This window comes from Pseudorasbora parva, chromosome 2 (genome assembly GCF_024679245.1).
Source record: "Pseudorasbora parva isolate DD20220531a chromosome 2, ASM2467924v1, whole genome shotgun sequence".
Lineage (NCBI taxonomy): Eukaryota > Metazoa > Chordata > Actinopteri > Cypriniformes > Gobionidae > Pseudorasbora > Pseudorasbora parva.
Genome location: NC_090173.1, coordinates 8,379,330 through 8,402,043, shown reverse-complemented (window position 1 = coordinate 8,402,043; position 22,714 = coordinate 8,379,330). Strand labels below are relative to the sequence as shown.

General features: G+C 39.8%; 1 protein-coding gene across 1 annotated transcript in view; it reads left to right on the top strand.

Moving 5' to 3' along the window:
- The first annotated feature begins 57 nt into the window (after window positions 1–57).
- The window catches only part of zc3h7ba (zinc finger CCCH-type containing 7Ba), a 41,804-nt gene continuing 19,147 nt past the window's right edge, over window positions 58–22,714 (top strand). Inside the window, exons 1-12 of the mRNA XM_067426722.1 lie at window positions 58–375; window positions 3,326–3,401; window positions 3,839–3,875; window positions 5,145–5,342; window positions 13,470–13,628; window positions 16,376–16,456; window positions 16,562–16,606; window positions 16,711–16,750; window positions 17,124–17,383; window positions 19,815–20,061; window positions 21,917–21,975; window positions 22,083–22,185. Coding sequence (XP_067282823.1) covers window positions 3,343–3,401; window positions 3,839–3,875; window positions 5,145–5,342; window positions 13,470–13,628; window positions 16,376–16,456; window positions 16,562–16,606; window positions 16,711–16,750; window positions 17,124–17,383; window positions 19,815–20,061; window positions 21,917–21,975; window positions 22,083–22,185 — 1,288 coding nt within the window. The 5' untranslated portion in view covers window positions 58–375; window positions 3,326–3,342. The remainder of the gene's footprint in view (window positions 376–3,325; window positions 3,402–3,838; window positions 3,876–5,144; window positions 5,343–13,469; window positions 13,629–16,375; window positions 16,457–16,561; window positions 16,607–16,710; window positions 16,751–17,123; window positions 17,384–19,814; window positions 20,062–21,916; window positions 21,976–22,082; window positions 22,186–22,714) is intronic.

Sequence of the window (22,714 nt, the reverse complement as noted above, 5' to 3'; positions counted from 1 at the left end):
TTTTAATATTTATCATGGCGTTTTTTCATTTGTATAGCAGTTATCGACTCTATAATTGAACATTTCCACAGTATATACGTTACCAATAACATAAAATAAAATTAAAATAAACGTTCAGTGGTTTGAACGCGGATTTTACCAAGTGCCTCCTGGCGGAACGGTCGCGTGCGTCTCATGGGAAGCGGCGGTTACTCGCTGGAAACATTTGTCGAGTTCACACACACACACACACACACACACTTGGGGAAAATGTCATGATATTGATCGACTAATCATCTGTCAGTCGTCCCGCTAATGCTCTCGACACGAACCACAAACCAAACACACGCGAGGCTCAGAAGGAAGGCGTTTTGTTGTGATTTTCTCCAGACACAGGTGAGTTTAGTGAAGTCAACTTTCTGAGTGATTTAATGAGGCTTAATTCGTACGTTATATTTGCTCTTTGCTGGCTGACTTTATGGATTATTATCCATATGTTTATTTCCAGCTGCTCCAGTTTCGTTAGTGAAGAAACTGTAGGGAGGAAGTTGGTTTGGGCGTGTTTCAAATGGCCATTGAGCTCCCTTCTTCTAGTGCACTACTCCATGTATATCTATACTATTGTTTTTACATTGTAATAATTTAAAAGTAATATCCTCTATCAGGCTATAATATTTGGTATATAAACTGGTGCACACTAAAATACATTGATGCAACTTTATTTATTATAAGTCTACAAATTGTTAATTGGTTAACAGTTAGTTCCCTTATAAAATAATTACTATATATATATATATATATGTATGTGCAAATGACTTAAATATATACGTGTGTGTGTGTGTGTATGTGTTTATTTATCACACACATGTAACACACTTTTATTTTAAATTTGTACAGCACTATTAATATTGCATTTTGCCACATAGAAATGCACTTGACACTGATTTTGAGCTAGAATGCCGTAAAGTAAATTTACTAATGCTGTCATTTACTCACCATCATGTCGTTACAGACCTGTATGACTTTCTGTCTTCTGCCCTTTACTTCTATTGTACGGAGAAAAATCAAACTCACATGATTTTCTTTTATGTTACACTGAGAGAAAGTCATTCAGGTTTGGAGTGACATAAGGGTAAATGATGACATTTTGGGTTGAACTTCTCCTTTAAAGGCACAATAAGTAGTTTTTCGCCGCTAGATGTCACTTATTCAAAACAAAGGCGTGGTTTGATGACAACTTAATTTGGCGGAGGTTTTATTATGTCGAGCGCTTCCGCTTGTCTGTGTGTGTGTGTGTGTGTGTGTGTGTGTTTAATGCAGCGCTGTTTATCATGTCACACACCTGAGTGTGTTAAAGTGATGTTATAATGCAACTCTGTGCGTTCTCTAGGCGCTGCTATGAAACACTTGTTCACACTGCAGTGAGCGAGATCATATTAGGCATGGTAAAACATGGTACTCTGTGCGGTAAATCAACAACACCAGATTTAAACAAAACTAACTAAGCATTAGTTTCTGTCCATCAATGATCCAAACGGTGTCTAATAAACACAGCCGTTCATCTTCACACACAGTTTAAGATATTTTATATTTAGTCCGAGAGCGTATGCAAGTGTATGCACACTATACTGTCCATGTCCAGAAAGGGAATAAAAACATCATCACAGTAGTCCATATGAGACATCAGTGGGTTAATTAGAGTCTCTTGAAGCATCAGAAATACATTTGGGTCCAAAAATAACAAAAACTACGACTTTATTCAGCATTGTCTTCTCTTCCGGGTTTGTTTTCAATCCGCGTTCGTGACTGCAAAAATTGAAAACAACCCGGAAGCGAAGACTGCTGAATAAAGTCGTAGTTTTTGTTATTTTTGGACCCAAATGTATTTTGGACGCTTCAAGAGACTCTAATTAACCCACTGATGTCTCATATGGACTACTGTGATGATGTTTTTATTCCCTTTCTGGACATGGACAGTATAGTGTGCATACACTTGCATACGCTCTCGGACTAAATATAAAATATCTTAAACTGTGTGTGAAGATGAACGGAGGTCTTACGGGTGAGGAACGACATTAGGGTGAGGAGTTAATGGCAGACATTTTTGTTTTTGGGTGAACTTAAGTCCCTTTCACACTGCATGTCGGACCCGCAATATTCCCGGAGCATTGCCGGGTCGCCTTCTGTGTGAAAGCAACCACGTCCCGGAACTGATTACCGAATTCGACCCGGGTCGGGGACCTAGTAACATTGCGGGATTCGACCCGGGACGAGCGCTGTGTGAACAAAAGCCGAAACTAATGCCGCAACGTGTACGTAGTTATCGTGCGACTCCTAGAGCTTGTTTTTTCAATAATACAACCCTGCAGTGCCAGAAGAGCTCGTCGGTGTTTTAAACGCAGAGAGTGTTCGTATACAAAAGAAACTAAAATTAAACAAGCAGAAATGTGCGCAAACTGGACACAAGTCGAGACCACGGAGCTCCTTACTATCCGTGCTGAAGCTGAGATCGCTCGCCATTATACGCCACATCAGGATGTCACGTGTCAACTCGACCCGGGACCGTTAAGCGTTGTGTGTGAAAGCGCACATATTACAGTATTTCGCTGGCAGTGAGAATGGACCAAATCTAGCGGCCCGGGGACAAATGCCGGGTTGCATTATCCGTGTATTTGCCGGAATCGCAGTGTGAAAGGGGCTTAACCCTTTAAGATAATGTAAACCCAAGAGGAAAGAAAAAGGATATTCATTCATATTATACTTCTGGTTACATGAGCCTAAGCTCTTTTCAACTAAATCCATGCAAAAGTTAATGTCAGATCATTTTAGAAAACTGAATATTCTTCAAGTCTATGCAAAACAGAAATACAACAAGTATAATATCATAATCTCATATGGCTCATATATCATATGGCTACAAATAAATGCCACAAACACTGTTACAGTTATCGTACAAGGAAACCTGATGTAATCTTGCTCTCACTCGAGATGTGTCCCCGCATTAAGTCCTTGAATTTGAGGGTATTGGACCTGGAAAGTCCTTGAAAGCTCCTTGAATTTGATGTTAACCAAAGTGTGGGAATCCTGCCTGGTTAAAATTGCTTATTCCTCCGGATTTAAACATTCTTGGAAACCGGGAAAAGGCCTGAAATTACCAATCCAGCCCTGATTTGTAGTGCATTTGTAAAGAATGAATCTCTCAACCACAGCTACCGTTTGTTTTCTTTTGGTCTGTAAAAAAAACAAAACACCAAGAGTTGGTTTGTGTAATGCACTGTTTGTTGTGTCTTTTTGGTGAACGAATGGTAAAGGTGAACTTTTGCACGTTCGTTTGTTTGTTTTTCAGGCTTGTGATGGTCAAACATGAGCGGCGAGCGGCAGAAACGCAGAGAGGAGATCCAGAGAGCGCTGAGCTTCATCAAGTACGACACACACACACCGTCAGCGAGAAATACTAGATCGCGCTATTATTATTCCTGGACCTGGAGTGTTTAATATATAAAAGTTTTTAATAATAGGAGAAAGAAGATCCACAGACACGTTGCTTTATTACAGATGTTTCATTAGATTGTGCCTTTGTATACGTTTTCAGCTTTATTCTATCAGCGAATCCTTTAGTGCTTCTCAACCGACTGGCCCAAAAATGACTTTTCAGTCTGATAGCAGATTTTCTTGGCGTCCAATCAAAGTATTTTGGCACTGATTCATGTGTTATCTGACTGATGTCAACATGGGCGGTTTGTGTGAAACAAACCAGTTGAGAAGCAAGCACTGATCTCCAGTCATTATTCTCATAGTTTTTTGAGTGTGATCTAATCCTGCTGACTGTTGTTTTTTTGTTTTTCATTCGTGTCTACAGATGTTCTCTGCCTTATCCGGACCCTGAAAGCTATGAGGTTAGGCTTGAGGATATATTCTGCACACAAACATAGTATAGCTGAGTAAAGTCATTTAGACATTTAGCACGTTTATCAAAGGGTTAGTTCACTCAAAAATGTAAACTCTGTGATTAATTCCTCCTGTGGTTGGACACCCGTCAGACCTCCGTTCATCTTCACACACAGATGAAGATATTAGTGTTGAAATCCGACGGCTCAGAAAGGCCTTCATTGACACCAATGTCATTTCCTCTCAAGACCCATAAAGGCACTAAAGACGTCGATACAAAGCCCATCTCACTACAGCGGCTCTACAATCATTATGAAGACACCAGAAGAGTTTTAGTGCGCAAAAAAACAACGAAATAACGATTTATAGAGTAATAGGCCGATTTCAAAACAAAGATTCAAACCTTTATGATTCAGTGAATCAATTCATGATTCGGATCGCGTGTCAAACTGCTGAAATTACGTGACTTTAGGGATCCAAATCATGAATCGATTCACTGATTCATTTAATTTCTTTATTTAATGACCACATGGCCCAGCTGGTGGAAATTGTTTTCAGTACAGCACTTTGCACAGGTTCCAGCATTACATTAAACAATGAACATATAAACAGTAACCTATATAAGGGTGGTTGTGCTTACTCCGCAGTCCTCAACGGTCAGAGTTCAATATGTTTATTGCTATAGGGATGAAAAGTGATGTTTTTAAAGCGAGTTGTTCTGGCGGTGATTGTCCTATAACGGCTCCCAGAAGGCTTATGTGCAGGGTGGGTGATGGCAGAGATTATCTTGTGGGCTCTGCGTAGCGTCCGTTTGTGGTAGAGCGATTCAAGGGATGGTAAAGGTGAAATAATAACTTGGGATGCTCTGTTAATGATGCGCTGTAATTAAAGCTTTGTTTTCAAATCGGCCCATCACTCTATAAGTCGTTATTTAGTTTAGTTTTTCTCGCACAAAAACTCTTCTGGTGTCTTCATAATGATAGTAGAGCCGCTGTAGTGAGATGGGCTTTGTATCGACGTCTTTAGTGCCTTTATGGGTCTTGAGAGAGGAAATGACATTGGTGTCAATGAAGGCCTTTCTGAGCCGTCGGATTTCAACACTAATGTCTTCATCTGTGTGTGAAGATGAACGGAGGTCTGACGGGTGTCCAACCACAGGAGGAAGAGGAATTAATGACACAATTTAAATTTGTTGGTGTACTAACCCTTTAAGCTCAAAACGATTAATGTATGACCCTTTGTTCACCGTCTGTTTCTTCTGTTGTTGGCGTCCTCAGGGGTTTGTGGTTCAGCTGGTGTGCGATCTCTTAGACGAGGGCAACGCCTGCTTTCGAGAGGGCGAGTGGACGCAGGCACGGGGTAATTTCAGCGAGGGCGTCAATGTGGCTCTTTATGCTCAGGCCGAGGGGCTGCACGTTCCCGCCGCCCTGCTGGAGAGTCTGTACCTCAACCGCGCCGCCGCCCATCAGAACATGGTGAGTATATTTAAAGGGATAGTTCACCCAAAAATTACACACACCTACATCTCGGACGCCCTGGAGGTCAGCAGATAAACATCACATTTTCATTTTTGGGTGAACTATCCCTTTAATTTCATAATTTTGTATGAAATATTTTACGAATTTGCCTTTCCATCCTGTCTTTAAAGGTGCCCTGCCACACAAAACCATTTTTAAATTGATTTTTTTTTAAAAATATGTTCATATATGTTTGGGTTGTTGTTAATGTGAAAATGAACTGCTGTCAGCTCTAGGCACTGAAAAGAAATAAGCGGATAAATCAGGCCATTTACAAAAGCTGGTCAGTCTGACGTGGCGTTGCCTGAGCACCCACAGTTGTTATATTTTATAGTAGTAAAAATTATTTAGTTCAGTTACAGTTAAAAACTGAACATGCAATGTGAGCCGAACAGCAGGAGTCAGACTGACAAGATGATCGCGGAAGATTTGATTTCAACAACGCGAAATGTAAATGTAAAAGGCCTATTTAAGGGAGTTTGTCATTGTACTGTTTTGTTTTTTATTAATTTACCCACGGTTCAAGCAAACCGCAGCCGAATAGCACAAATTCTAAACCGAAAGTAAAATGCGTACGGCCGCACTTTCATTCATTCACGGCCACACAAGAACTGTGACGATGTGTTGGGTGTAATTAGTTACTGTAATTTAATTACTTTTCCCTTTTAAAAGTAAAGTAAGGGATTACTTTTTCTGTAATTTAGTTACTTCTGATGTAATTGAACTAAATACTAAATATAATTATATACAGAGGTGGACAAAGTACACAACTCCATTACTTGAGTAAAAGTAAAAGTACTGCTGGTCAAATATTACTCCGTTACAAGTGGAAGTTTAAAAACAGATTTTTACTGAAGTGAAAGTACAGAAGTATTTGTTTTCAAAAGTACTTAAGTATCAAAAGTAAATTTCCTTTTTTATGCCAATGCATTATTTTATTATAGTTGTATAAATGCTCACTATGCCATCATGGTTTAAGCCAGTCAGTGATGCTCCATCAGACATATTATCATACGACTAACTCAAACTACTTTAAATACTTGAATAAAAGTTACAAAGCTGCTGTCACTTTAAGGCCGAATGCACGGATCCAATACACTGATACACATCTGCTATTTTTCCAACTTTTCTCTTCTCTTTCTCCCAGACGTTTATATTTTTAATATATTTTATAAGACATGCACCAAGTGTATGCCAACTAAACTAATCTTGAATGTTTTTTAAAACTGAAACATACTTTCAAAGCATGGCTATGAATGCACACACCTGTGCCTAAGAACCGTCTTCTTCCATTTTGCTATGAACTGATCAGTGTTCGAAAAAAGTTGGGGAAATGTATATGACTATAAGAGTGATTCCTGATAGACTGTCTGAAACAACAACAACAAAAACCTTTTAAAGGAAAAAATCATCCACCGACTTTCAGAGCTGCTACCGAAACGACTTTCGAACTTGTTAGAAATGTAGTGAAGTAAAAAGTACGATATTTGTCTTTCAGATGTAGTGAAGTAAAAGTCATACGTTTCCAGAAAAAATAATACTCCAGTAAAGTACAGATACTCAAAAAGTGTACTTAAGTACGGTACTCAAGTAAATGAGCTTAGTTACTGCCCAGCTCTGATTATATATAATATAATAGTGGAATTAACATCAACATTTAAAGTTTTATGTATCCTTCTCACATTTGTAATACCTTGGTCAGTAGAGTAATTGATGTAGTTTTATATTATTTATTTGAATGAATTAAGAGCCGTTTCATGTCTAACCTTGAATTGCTTTACTCAAGGTTGATGTAGGATTTAGAAAGTAATTAATAATAATAATTCATTACATTTATATAGCGCTTTTCTAGGCTCTCAAAGAGCTTTACATACAAGGGGGAATCTCCTCAACCACCACCAATTAAAAAGTAATTAAGTAATTTTTGGAGAGAGTAATTTGTACAGTAATCTAATTACACTATTGAAGATGTAACTAGTAACTAGTAATTAATTACTTATGTAGAGTAACTAACCCAACACTGGACGGTGAGGGAAAATATCAGAACATATTTATTAAGTATAACGAAGTTGGGTTCCTATTCAACTGTCCATCCTATTAAAAACGGCTAGGCTATATAAGATAATTGTAAAAAAAGAATATTGTATTTCGGCAGATTTTATAGTAACATATTCAAGCGCGAATGAGAACCGTTTCGAGGGGGTGTGCGAAAGGGAGAAAAAAAAAACTAATATTCGAATCCCAAAATTGAAAATCGCATATCAACCCACCAAACGAATATTCAAATATTCTGGTCCCGCCCTATAATCTGGTAAATCTGTGTTTTTTGTTTCAGATTGTTAGATTAATTGCTGTATAATGTAGAACGGTTCAGCCTTTTCGCCCCAGTACTTTTAGTTGCCCCTCGTCATTGGAAGAAATTGAAAGCAGAGACCAGAGTTCAGAGCTCAAGCTTCTTCAGAGGTTTGCTCAGCTGGTGTGACTCCAAGAATACATTAGCATCAGTAATTTATGAGCTAGGATGTGTAAGGAATGTGCCAGGCAAGGATTTCTCCAGACACAGATAAGGAGCAAGGCCGATATGATAGCGTGAAAAGGAGCTTATTGAGCAGTTCCCAAGGCCACAGATCCCTCTCTAACTCCAACTGGATGTCTGAGATCTGACTCGGAGGCTCGAGGGACTCCACGAGGAACAGACAGTCATTTCTTTTTTGGATTTGAGGACTTTCTGCAACTCAGTTAGGAGGACTTCCTCCCACTCCTCATAGTTAGTGCTCCCTTTTAATTACAGCCTGTGATATGAATTGATCCTAGTGTGAGAGTTTTTGTAGTTTACAGCGTTTACAGCTGCACGTCTTGCTCTCTCATGTGGGTTTAGATCAGATGTTGACAAAACGCATGAAAGCCTCTCATGGCTTAAAGTAAAAAATAGATTGGAGTATTCACTGGTGTTCTTATATAAGGTTATAACAAACAAAACACCTTTTACTTTATATGAAAAACGATCATTTAGTACAGATACACATTATTATCCAACGAGGCTTGCAGTAAGAGGTAGTTTCATTTTACCAATAGTAAAAACCAAATCAATTCAACGTTCAGTAAGGTATAGAGCAATGTGTGAATGAATCTCTCTCCCAAATACTATTACACAACAAAACAATTTGTATGGTTTCAAAAAATCACTTAAGAAATATTACCTTCAAAGAAACATATATAGTTAATATTAATTAATTTAAAGGGGGGGTGAAATGCTGTTTCATGCATACTGATCTTTTTACACTGTTAAAGACTTGGAATCCCATACTAAACATAGACAAAGTTTCAAAAGTTAAGGTGGACGTTTGATGGGAGTATTTCTTTGTCAAAAATACTACTTCCGGTTAGTCATAAGTTTCGGCAAGTTTTTTGAGATCATGCGTCCCCTTTGACGTTAATGGGGGCGGAATTTCCTTGTATGGGCCTTACGGACAATTCTACCGGAAGCGCGTGAGAGAGAGAGAGAGAGAGAGAGAGAGAGAGAGCGAAAGCAACAGGCTACGCCCATCAAAGCGCTGGCTTGTAGGATGCTGGACAGGTGATATAACCAGTAGCTACTGACTTACCCACTGATAGGCCGGCGGTCGATCTGTATTAGCACTTTCCTCACGCGACGGGCGAATCACTTTCCTCACAGAGCGACTCACTTTCCTCACGCGGCAGGCGAATCACTTTCCTCACTGAGCGAATCACTTTCCTCACAGAGCGACTCACTTTCCTCACGCGGCGGGCGAATCACTTTCCTCACAGAGCGACTCACTTTCCTCACGCGGCAGGCGAATCACTTTCCTCACTGAGCGAATCACTTTCCTCACAGAGCGACTCACTTTCCTCACGCGGCGGGCGAATCACTTTCCTCACTGAGAGAATCACTTTCCTCACAGAGCGAATCACTTTCCTCACAGAGCGAATCACTTTCCTCACAGAGCGAATCACTTTCCTCACGCGGCGGGCGAATCACTTTCCTCACAGAGCGACTCACTTTCCTCACGCGGCAGGCGAATCACTTTCCTTACTGAGCGAATCACTTTCCTCACAGAGCGACTCACTTTCCTCACGCGGCGGGCGAATCACTTTCCTCACTGAGAGAATCACTTTCCTCACAGAGCGAATCACTTTCCTCACAGAGCGAATCACTTTCCTCACAGAGCGAATCACTTTCCTCACGCGGCGGGCGAATCACTTTCCTCACTGAGCGAATCACTTTCCTCACAGAGCGAATCACTTTCCTCACGCGGCGGGCGAATCACTTTCCTCACGCGGCGGGCGAATCACTTTCCTCACTGAGCGAATCACTTTCCTCACTGAGCGAATCACTTTCCTCACTGAGCGAATCACTTTCCTCACTGAGCGAATCACTTTCCTCACGCGGCGGGCGAATCACTTTCCTCACGCGGCGGGCGAATCACTTTCCTCACTGAGCGAATCACTTTCCTCACTGCAGCGCGCTGCTGCACACGTCATTATTTAGCTCCGCTCACACGACACGCCCCCACCCGCTCGGCTTTTTTCGGAAAGACTCGGAACAGCGCATCTTTCTTATATAATTATAAAAAAAATAAAGACTTTTCGGAGATATGCAGGATTCAATGCTACTCTATAGGTACTCAAGATTGACATGACACTGACTGAAACTGAGTGTTTCACCCCCCCCTTTAAGGAGATACTGTGATAGGGTTACATATTTTTTGATATCGATCTATTCGGAGCGGCTTTTTAATTTTTTTTATTTAATAATTGTTATTTTGAGATCAATGGTATTAAATGTAGAATATGTATTTCCAATGTAGTGTAATGTCTTGTACGAATGGTGTGTCGTAAATTGTATTGTCACATGGTATTTACAGATTATAGGACCCCAGGAAGAATAGCTTTTAGCTTATGCTGAAGCTAATGGGGATCCACATAAAACAAACAAACAAAAGTTAAGTGATTACTTCAGCAATTCGGTTAAATTGTGAAATCTAGATCAAAACTAGATGTTGAGGATTAATTACTTAAATCGTATGAATCAATGACATCAGAAGTGTCACACAATTAGGGATGGGCTGAGAACTGGTTTCATTTCAGAACCGGTTCCACATTTTCCAGAACCGGTGATTAGATAAGAAACGCGCATTCGGTTCCTGTGTGCGCATTTAAATGTGCTTTTAAACCATTCAAGCTCAAAAGACTTGCATGCTGTTTTCTGTGCTCTACACACACACACACACACACACACACACACAATGGCTTCTCATAGTGAATAGTGCGCGATAATGAGTTCTCTTCCTCGTCTTTTTGCACCGCATATGAATGGACACACATACACAAAAATATGTCAAAATATTCTCATAAACACAGTCAGTTATGTCTTAAAGGTGCACTATGCAACTTTTCTTCCACTGGGGGGCGCCTATTCTAAACGGTTTGGGAGTACCGGGACTTTTATTATGACGGGACGGGACACAGTCGCCGTGCGGCCGCACTTCCGCTTTTTCCGGTCAGGTAAAGCAGCTATTTTTATCATATCAGAAACATTTAAGGGGCCAAGGGCTTCGGCCATCCGTCCGCTCTCTTCCCTGAACTGAAATGAAGTAGTGAGCTGTACTTTCCACACGATTGACCTCAGGTTCAAGTACGCCGGGTTGGCTGGTGGTTATGTTGCCCCCATACCGCCTCCCGTGGCCGAGACTGGTATTACGACACCTGACGGGCCGGGGCTAGTAATCCTACTGCTAATTAAGGTTGATAGCTCTGCAGCACTATAACTTGACATTTTTTTAATGACATCATCGCCCTTATTCAGGGTGTCCGCGGGGTTTTAAAAAGTATTAAAAAGTGATAAATCAAAATTGTCAAATTTAAGGCCATTAAAAGTGTTAAATGTGGTCTCGGAGGTATTATTTTTTTCCAAATGAGGTATTATTTTTTCAGACTATCAGGTGTCCTATTCTATTTAAATTCTATCTGCGTTTGCGTTAGTTCGTTTAGATATGGGCTTTAGCATATCTGGGCACATAATCAAAGATCGTTCGTCTCCGTCTCGGCGTGTGTTTGATGCTGACGTCATATTCAGCGGCCGTTCAGCATCATCTCAGAGCACAGCGCGCTCAACAGAAGTGGCTGGCTTACGGTTTATTTTAGACATATCTTCAACGACTATCCTCATAAGAGCAATCTTAAACGATTTATATAAAGACTAAAATGAACAAAAAGAGCTGTGAGAGAATGAGGCGCGATCCATAGACGGTGAGATCCGCGTGTCTGTCTGCTCTTAAAGGGACAGCAGCCAATAAAGCTTCCTGTCAGTAAAGAACAAAGGGGACAGAGAAAATGACTCGCTGCTCTTGACTGAATACCTTTTGTAGCTTTAATAAGGATTAACTATTTAATTTATAGTTTATTTACTTTTATTACTTTGATAACTTTATTAAATGTCTGTATATTTCCTAACTGTTAAAACAGGAAGGGCAGGAGTAAACATGACCTTTATTATGGGTTTATGTTAGCATTGTTTCAAGTTTACTTAAATTAAAAACTGTTAAAAAAATGTAATGAATGGAAAAAAATAAAAAAAATCAGTAGCTGTATTAATATCAGTAATACTGGCCTTCATTCATAAAAAGATGCCATTTAAACAAGTATTTCAAATATACTGTCTTTATGTTGTTTCTACAGTAATTTGATTAACTGTGAAATTATTATATTAAAAAATTTATTAAAAACGTACAAAAACATTTCTTTTTTATTGCGACTAATCACAGAAAAAATGTGTGATTAATCTAGTTAAAGTTTTTAATCGATTGACTAGTTTTTAGTATTTTGTTAAATTCATCAACTTATCACAGTTATAGAAATGTAATGTTTGGCTCAGGTTATGTTGTTGGAAAAAAAACACTTAATAATTGAATTGCTGAATTACCAATTATTAATGTAAATCAGATGTGTATGCAGTAATGCTTCTCCTCAACCAACGTTTGTGAATGTTGAGATGTGTTTTACTGTCTGAATGATAACTTATAACAGATTTCCTCCTGCTGTCGATTATAATCTATTCTTTTTTGTATGTTATATGTGTCAAAATCTGTGTAAATAACAGAAAGGTCGCTGATTAACACTTGCAATTCAGTGTCGTGATGGTTTTAAAAAATATTCTGAAGGTAGTAAAAAAGGTATTAAAAAGTAGTAAATTTAACTTAAGGATTGCTGTATATACCCTGATATTTCTTCTCATTCTTTTGATGCGTTTAGGTCATTTTTTAGATATTTTTACCTCAATTTTTTACAGATGCACCTTTAAGACAGTTGAAAAGAAAATGTGTGTGTAACAGTATATTGGATCTGTGCAGCTCTTAAAGTGACGGCAGATTTTCCTGATTTGTGTCTATGATTATGTCAAAAAACAATGAGAGAATGCACTCGCTTTTCTAGACAGAATAACTTTTGTAACTAGATTTTAAAAAGTATTAATACTGTATTAATAAAATATATCCTACTGTATATTTTATTAATAAAGTGCACTGATATTTTACATTTGATTACGGTTTCTGTACCTGAAAATGTTTATTTCAGTCATATATTTTTAGTTTTTGTTCTTTTTAAATTATTGAGTGTTTACCTGGCCTTTTATGATGCTTGATAATTATATTTAGGCTAGTTGCTTTTGCTCTGGTGTTTTTAAACCATAGGCAAAAGTTATTAGCATGCTGATTTATTTTTAATGGTATTCAGCTACAATGAAATGTTTTGCAATAAGACTTCGAATAAAAGAATGAAAGTTTTTTTGTTTTGTTTTGTTGGTATCATTAAGCAGAATCAGAATCATTAAAATTCAGACAACCCAACCCTAGTATTGTGCATTTTTCCCTACATTTTTTCCCCCTGTTTTCCTATTAATTGTTTTAATAATTTAATTAAATAAAAGCCAGCTTCTGACAGCTTATCTGCCAAACAGAAAAACATGGTCAGTGCCGCTAATTAAACATCTCTGATATTATCTGATTTATGTGTGGAGCACTAATCACCATCGTGAAGCGGGATGTGAATGTGTTTTCTGTGTGTCAGGGTGAGTTTGACAGCGGGGTGAAGGACTGCGAGCGCGCTCTGGAGGTGTGTAGAGACAGCGCTAAAGCGTTATACCGTAAAGCTGTGTGTCTGAAGGCGTCTGGCCACCTGAGAGAGGCGTATGACTGCAGCGCTGCCTGTCTGCTGGCCTCACCGCAGGTACACTAACAAACCTTCATCATTCAGCAAAGCAACATTTATTTATTAAACAACTAGTGCTTGTACAAAAGTGTAGTAACAAAGTGTGTTGTAACAAAGTGCTGTACACGTATAGACTCAAATACAAAGAAAACAAAACAATCAGGCTGGAGGGGAATGTGGCTGATCATTCGTGTGTGTGTTGTGAAGGGTTTTAGTGAAAATCTAATAGTATTTTAAATATGTAACATTTAACAAAAAATGTAATTATGTACAATTGTTTTATCTACATTTTTACTGTATTTTATGCTTTGCAAATATGTATTTTTAGTCCACATTATTTATTTAGTTGTAAAAAAAAAAACACAAAGTAAGCCATTTCACACGAGTAGTCACTAAAAGGCCCAAACAATATTATTTTTCATTTAAAGTAAATAGACAAAATACACAGAGAATGAATGAAAAAAAATAAATAAAAGGAGTACAATATTCATTCAATTTATTTTTACATTTATGATGTCTGTTTGTATTGCTATTTATTTATCTGTCTGTCATTCTCTCTATTTGTCTGTCCATCTGTCTGTCTGTCTATCTATTTTTCTGTCCATCTGTCTGTCTATCTATCTATCTATCTATCTATCTATCTTTCTGTCCATCTGTCTGTCTGTCTATCTATCTATCTATCTATCTATCTATCTATCTATCTATCTATCTATCTATCTATCTATGTTTCTGTCCGTCTGTCTATCTATCTATCTATCTTTCTGTCCATCTGTCTGTCCATCTGTCTGTCTATCTATCTATCTATCTATCTATCTATCTATCTATCTATCTATCTATCTATCTATCTATCTATCTATCTATCTTTCTGTCCGTCTGTCTATCTATCTATCTTTCTGTCCGTCTGTCTATCTATCTATCTTTCTGTCCATCTGTCTGTTCATCTGTCTGTCCATCTGTCTGTTCATCTGTCTATCTTTCTGTCCATCTGTCTATCTTTCTTTCCATCTGTCTGTTCATCTGCCTATCTATCATCTGTCTGTCTGTTTTTTATTCTGTCTATCTATCTATCCGTCTGTCTGTCTGTCTGTCATTTTCTCTATTTGTCTGTCTGTCTGTCCATCTGTCTGTCTATCTATCTATCTATCTATCTATCTATCTATCTATCTATCTATCTATCTATCTATCTATCTATCTATCTATCTATCTATCTATCTATCTTTCTTTCTGTCCATCTGTCTGTCCATCTGTCTGTCTATCTATCTATCTATCTATCTTTCTGTCCGTCTATCTATCTATCTATCTTTCTGTCCGTCTGTCTATCTATCTATCTTTCTGTCCATCTGTCTGTTCATCTGTCTGTCCATCTGTCTGTTCATCTGTCTATCTTTCTGTCCATCTGTCTGTTCATCTGTCTATCTTTCTGTCCATCTGTCTGTTCATCTGTCTATCTTTCTGTCCATCTGTCTGTTCATCTGTCTATCTTTCTATCCATCTGTCTGTTCATCTGTCTATCTTTCTGTCCATCTGTCTGTTCATCTGTCTATCTTTCCATCTGTCTGTTCATCTGCCTATCTATCATCTGTCTGTCTGTTTTTTATTCTGTCTATCTATCTATCCGTCTGTCTGTCTGTCATTTTCTCTATTTGTCTGTCTGTCTGTCCATCTGTCTGTCTATCTATCTTTCTGTCCATCTGTCTATCTTCTTGTCTGTCTGTCTGTCCATCTGTCTGTCTATCTATATTTCTGTCCCTCTGTCTGTTCATCTATCTATCTATCCGTCTGTCTGTCTGTCATTTTCTCTATTTGTCTGTCTGTCTGTCCATCTGTCTGTCTATCTATCTTTCTGTCCATCTGTCTATCTTCTTGTCTGTCTGTCTGTCCATCTGTCTGTCTATCTATATTTCTGTCCCTCTGTCTGTTCATCTATCTATCTTTCCATCTGTCTGTCTGTCATTCTCTCTATTTGTCTGTCTGTCTATCTATCTTTCTGTCCATCTGTCTGTCTGTCATTCTCTCTATTTGTCTGTCTGTCCATCTGTCTGTCTATCTTTCTGTCCATCTGTCTGTTCATCTGTCTATCTTTCCATCTGTCTGTCTTTTTTTATTCTGTCTATCTATCCGTCTCTCTGTCTGTCATTCTCTCTATTTGTCTGTCCATCAATCTTTCTGTTCATCTGTCTCTTTCCATCTGTCTGTCTGTTTTTTATTCTGTCTATCTATCTTTCCATCTGTCTGTCTGTTTTTTATTCTGTCTATCTATCTTTCCATCTGTCTGTCTGTTTTTTTATTCTGTCTGTCTATCTATCTTTCTGTCTATCTGTCTGTTCATCTGTCTATCTTTCCATCTGTCTGTCTGTCATTCTCTCTATTTGTCTGTCCATCTGTCCGTCTGTCATTCTCTCTATTTGTCTGTCTGTCTGTCCATCTGTCTGTCTGTCTATCTTTCTGTCCATCTGTCTGTCTGTCTATCTTTCTGTCCATCAGTCTGTTCATCTGTCTGTTCATCTGTCTATCTTTCCATCTGTCTGACTGTTTTTATTCTGTCTATCTATCAGTCTGTCTGTCTGTCATTCTCTCTATTTGTCTGTCCATCTATCTTTCTGTTCATCTGTCTCTTTTCGTCTGTCTGTGTCTCTCTCTCTCTCTCTCTCTCTCTCTCTCTCTCTCTGTGTGTGTTTATCTGCACAGTAGTGTTCTTGATGAGTTGTGTCAGGGTCTAGGGCTTGTGATTTCCGTCTGACTGTAGTTTTCTGTGTCTTTTTCAGGATCAGACGGTCAGTAATTTGTCCCAGGAGATCGCAGCCAGTCTGGGCCTGAAAAACAGAAAAGCTTACATCAGTTCTCATGTGAGCATTTCCTGCATGGGATGTTTTCAAAGCGTTTCATGAAGATATTCATATTATCGGGCCGCTTTATTTCCATAACATTTTATTTTTATGGTTCTGTCTCAGAGGGGACCTGAGGACGACAGACTCGCATTGCCAGCTTTAGATGAGGCAAGACTTCATTTAAACGAACAAAACCAACAGTTTTAAACCAATCAGCATTGCACACTGAGTATATTTAGACATTCCCTCTCGTCTCCTGTGTTTGTTTGCAGATTTCGTCTGTTGAGCTGGAGAACGTGACAGACTCTAGAGGTACATAGACATAATATCATACTACTCTGTGTGAAATGCGGGGAATGCAGCATGTTTTCCTGTAGCTCAGATTGTAAAACGCGACACTAGATACATCAAGGTCTTTGGCTCATTTCCCAAAGAATCCCCTGAAAAACTGATTAAATACTTTTAAGGCGATGCAAGTCACTGGATAAAAGCATCTGGCAAATACATGTGAATGGTAACACTTTCTCCGATGTATCGCGATGCAGATGAGGACGATTATCGGTTCAGTAATAGACCATAACTGGTTATAATTTCAGCTTTTATGAACAACCCGGTAAGCACATTGGCTAACATTAACTGATTTATTCATTACCCCCTTTAATCCCTTGAAATGTCAATGTAATCCCATCACAGGAGTGTTTAATTTCAGTTCTGAGTGTGCATGTTCAGTATTGTCGTCTCTTCTTGACAGCTGGTTCGTCTGAATGGCCGTCTCCTGTCCTACCGGCCCCTGTCCCCGTGAGTGACCCCCATGAGGCCCTGGGTCTGTCCGAATCCGTGCCGCTGTCGGTGCCCGTGTCTCACCTGCTGGAGGACCATGACCTGATGGGGGACGAGCTGGACAGTCTGCTGGACTGCATGTCCAAACAGGAAGACGCACCGCTGGTAAGGGCACTGAATGAGAATCCAGAGGTGGACAGTAACTAAGTGCATTTACTTGAGTACTGTACTTAAGCAAACTTTTTGAGTATCTGTACTTTACTTGAGTATTATATTTTCTGAGAACTTCACTACATTTGAAAGACAAATATCGTACTCTTTACTCCACTACATTTCTATCTAAGTCCTCGAAGTCGAAAGTCGTTTCTGTCGCAGCTCTGAAAGTCAGTAGATGACTGTTTTCTGCTTTTAAAGGTGTTTGGGTTTTTGCAGAAAGCATTTCAAAGGAATTACTCTTGTAGAGTCATGTGAAGTTCAATGATTTCACAGCATTTATTAACTCTGATCAGTTTATAAAAAAATGGAAGAAGACGGATGTCAAAATGCTCATTTTGTGGAGTATTCACATAAATAGTGTTGATTGTGTCTTCAGTGAAGGTGAACAGTGTGAGAATATCAGATGTGTATCAGTGTATTGGATCCGTGCATTCGGCCTTAAAGTGACAGCAGCTTTATAACGTTTATACAAGTTTTAAAGTAGTTTAAGTTAGCCGTATATAGGCTAGCACAGGGGTCGGGAACCTTTTTTGACTAAAGAGACATTTTTTCATTTTTGGTTAATGCATTTTTTTCAAAAGAGCCACAGTAAAAAATATTATATACTATTATAATTAAAAAACATATTTTTTCCACAATAAAATGTTCAACAGTAGACTAGAAGCTAATTATTAGGTCCATAGTCAACTAAAAACAAACAAATATGCAGCAAACAATACATAAGTTGCAATATTATTAGAGAGATAGAGAAAGAGAAGTCCTTTCACACTGCGATTCCGGCAAATACACGGATAATGCGACCCGGCATTTGTTCCCGGGCCGCTAGATTTGGTCCATTCACACTGCCAGCGAAATACCGTAATATGTGCGCTTTCACACACAACCCGTAACGGTCCCGGGTCGAGTTGACACGTGACATCCTGATGTGACGTATAATGGCGAGCGATCTCAGCTTCAGCACGGATAGTAAGGAGCACCGTGGTCTCGACTTGTGTCCAGTTTGCGCACGTTTCTGCTTGTTTAATTTGAGTTTCTTTTGTATACGAACACTCTCTGCGTTTAAAACACCGACGAGCTCTTCTGGGACTGCAGGGTTGTGTTATTGAAAAAACAAGCTCTAGGAGTCACACGATAACTACGTACACGTTGCGGCATTAGTTTCGGCTTTTGTTCACACAGCGCTCGTCCCGGGTCGAATCCCGCAATGTTACTAGGTCCCCGACCCGGGTCGAATTCGGTAATCAATGCCGGGACGTGGTTGCTTTCACACAGAAGGCGACCCGGCAATGCTCCGGGAATATTGCGGGTGAGAGAGAGAGAGAACGAGAACGAGAACGCAGTGCTTACATCTACTGTGTTTATGTGAATACTCGACTTGGCATTTTGATATATTTCTGTGTTTATTTGGCCGTTTAGGCGCGCAGCCGAAGACAGGCTACTATGCTTGTCCGTGTTGCGCTCGTATTGCGCAGCATCCTGTCAATAGAATTCAGATCTCTTTCGCGACTTATCGCACTTTTAATATACATATTTAATATAATTCGATATAAAGCACATACCGCTCTTTTCTTTCTCATTCATTCATGTTTCGTTTATTAATAACTTTATCTGCTTAGATTATCATAAATACGACACATAGGACCAGCTGGCAAAAGCGAAAGTAACCTACCGGCGGGTGAAATGTTTGGAAATGTCTTTTTGCAGAGCAAAGCACCAGTTTCAATAAAAGGATATTAAAGTTTAGATAGCCTACTTTTACATTTTCGCTGCTGTTCTAAAAATGGTTTTGCCATTACCTTAAACAGCTGCTTGAATCCCAGTAGGCCTACAGGAGCTGTTCCCACAGAAACGTGAGTGGTTGCTGTTGCGTCACGTGACTCGCGCGGCCTGTACAATTTGAATATTATTATCATAAACATTTCATTTACTTCGGTAGGATGTACAAGAAGGGAATTGTAATTGGCTGCCTTTCTGTAGCGAGGGGATCTCCGTTGATTGTGTCTTTTTTTTTTTATCAATCATTTATTGGTAAAGGGTGAGAGACCTTGCAAGCCATATGATTTTTGTCAAAGAGCCTGGTTTGGCTCGCGAGCCATAGGTTCCCGACCCCTGGGCTAGCATGTTGGATCACTGACTGGCTTAAACCATGATGGCATAGTGAGCATTTTTACAACAATAATAAAATAATGCGCTGACATAAAAAAAAAGGAAATTTACTTTTGATGCTTAAGTACTTTTGAAAACAAATACTTCTGTACTTTCACTTGAGTAAAAATCTGTTTTAACAACTTTCACTTGTAATGGAGTAATATTTGACCAGCAGTACTTTTACTTTTACTCAAGTAATGAAGTTGTGTGCCTCTGCCTGTCTCGCACTCAGAGTGGAGTCGTTCCGACCGGTCTGGTGTGCTTCCCGTCTTCGCCTCCTCACCTTCCTCCTGCGTTCTTCTCCTCCGTTGGGAATCAGTTGAACTCTCTGGACTCCTTCACTAAAACTGAGATGAACTCCGGCTCCACCCTGGACGCGTTAGACTCCATCTGTCCGTCCGCAGGCGCCGTTTCTCTGCAGCGCCCTCTAGTGGTGGGAGGAGACGCGCTCGATTCGCTGTCTGAATTCAGCCTGCCAGGTTTGTGCGTTCAGATCTTCAGACGTCTGCTGATGACAACCTGCCACATGATTCCTGTATTACCTGCAAGATATGTTATTTACAGAAACTAGGAGTGTCGAGATATTAAAACAGTTTAGGAAAGAAATTGAAAATAATAAAAAATTTAAATAATTACATTTCATGATCCCAAGCATTTCAAGACCTTTTTGCTTTAAGCTTCTGCTCTTTTTGAGGCCCCAAATTTATATTTGTGATAGCACTTTTTATTTTTTTCAACAGGATTTACCTAATTAGACTAATTAGGACTTAAGACACTTGGGCAAGGCAATAGCACATTTCATACCCAATGGCAATTCAAAGTGCTTTACAAAGAAATTAATTAAAATAGTGATAACATGCATACACATTTTTTTTTATTATTAATCTCAAGAAATAACACTTGCCTCTTATATCCAGGTTTTCCCAGACTGGAAATAACAAATAAGAAATATGTCCATTTGCAACTTACTTTCAAACTTTTTGTGTTATTTTTAATCATTAAAACCATTTTGTGAAGTTTTTGCTACACTGTTTTAGTAACACTAAGATATAAGGTTTTTTATTTTGTCAATCTCACAAGACTCAACTAAGGTACACTATATTACCAAAAGTTTTGGGATGCCTGCCTTTACCAGCACATGAACATCCCATTCTTAATCCGTAGGGTTTAAGTTTTAGGCATTTGTGAGGTCAGGCACTGATGTTGGACGAGAAGGCCTGGCTCGCAGTCTCCGCTCTAATTCATCCCAAAGCTGTTCTTTCGGGTTGAGCTCAGGACTCTGTGCAGGGCAAGTCAAGTTCCTCCACACCAAACTCGCTCATCCATGTCTTAATGGACCGACGCTTTGTGCACTGGAGCGTAGCCATGTTGGGACAAAAAGGGGCTGTCCTAATATTGTGCCCACAAATTTGGGAGCATGAAATTGTCCAAAATTTCTTGGTCTGCTGAAGCATTAAGAGTTCCTTTCATTGAAGCTAAGGGGCAAAGCCCCACCCCTGAACAACAACCCCAGCCCATAATCCCCCCCTCCACCAAACTTTACAAATGGCACAATGCAGTCAGGCAAGTCTCGTTCTCCTGGTAACCGCCAAACCCAGACTCGTCCATGGGGTTGTCAGACTGAAGCGTGATTGGTTGCTCAGAGAACACGTCTCACTGCTCTAGAGTCCAGTGGCGGCTGCTTTACTCCACTGCATCCCACGCTTTGCATTGCTCTTGGTGATGTAAGGTTTGATGAGCTGCTCGGCCATGGAAACCCGTTCCATGAAGCTCTCTACGCTGTTCTTGAGCTCATCTGAAGGCCACAGAAGTCTGGAGGTCTGGAGCTGTTGACTCTGCAGAAAGTTGGCGACTTCTGTGCACTGTGCACCTAAGCATGCGCTGACCCCGCTCTGGGTTTTTAAGTGGCCTAACACTGCGTGGCTGAGTTGCTGTTATTCCCAATCGCTTCCACTTTGTTATAATCCCACTAACAGTTGAGCGTGGAATATTTAGTAGTGAGGAAATGTCAGGAATGGCCTTATTGCACAGGTGTCAGCCTATCACGGCCCCACGCTTGAGTTCTCTGAGCTCCTGAGAGCGACCCAATCTTACACTAATGTGTGTAGAAGCGTCTGCAGGCCTAGTGCTTGATTTACACACCTGTGGCCATGGAGTGATTGAACACCTGAGTTCAGTTATTTGGAGGGGCGTCCCAATACTTTTGGTATTATAGTTTATATGTATATGGTTATATTAGTGTTTTGAAGATGTTTGTAACGCATTATCTTTTACTCCATAGAGCTTGTTCATCACAAGTGTTAATTTTCCTGAATGTGTTTATTTTTCTGTCAGGTGGGAAAGTCTGTCATAATTTTCTGCCATCGGTCAAACTGACAAACTCTTCTCACGTGGTGAGTGTGACGTCTCCGACTGTCTGATGATATGAAAGCATTGGAGCATGTCTGTTTAACGTGTGTGTGTGTGTGTGTGTGTGTGTGTGTGTGTGTGTGTGTTACAGAGGAACGGTCACGTGACCTCCACACTTTCCTGTCTGTCCAAGAACCCACTGGAACAAACACATGAATTTACTCAAGCCTGCAGCACCTGCTTCACTTCTACAGGTGATTCAGATCCATCCATACATCCATCCACTCAAACATCCATCCATCCACCTCACCCATCAATCCATACATCCATCCACTCAAGCATCCATCCATCCACCTCACCCATCAATCCATACATCCATCCACTCAAACATTCATCCATCCACCTCACCCATCAATCCATACATCCATCCACTCAAACATTCATCCATCCACCTCACTCATCAATCCATACATCCATCCACTCAAACATCCATCCATCCACCTCACCCATCAATCCATACATCCATCCACTCAAACATCCATCCATCCACCTCACCCATCAATCCATACATCCATCCACTCAAGCATCCATCCATCCACCTCACCCATCAATCCATACATCCATCCACTCAAGCATCCATCCATCCACCTCACCCATCAATCCATACATCCATCCACTCAAACATTCATCCATCCACCTCACCCATCAATCCATACATCCATCCACTCAAACATCCATCCATCCACTCAAACATCCATCCATCCACCTCACCCATCAATCCAT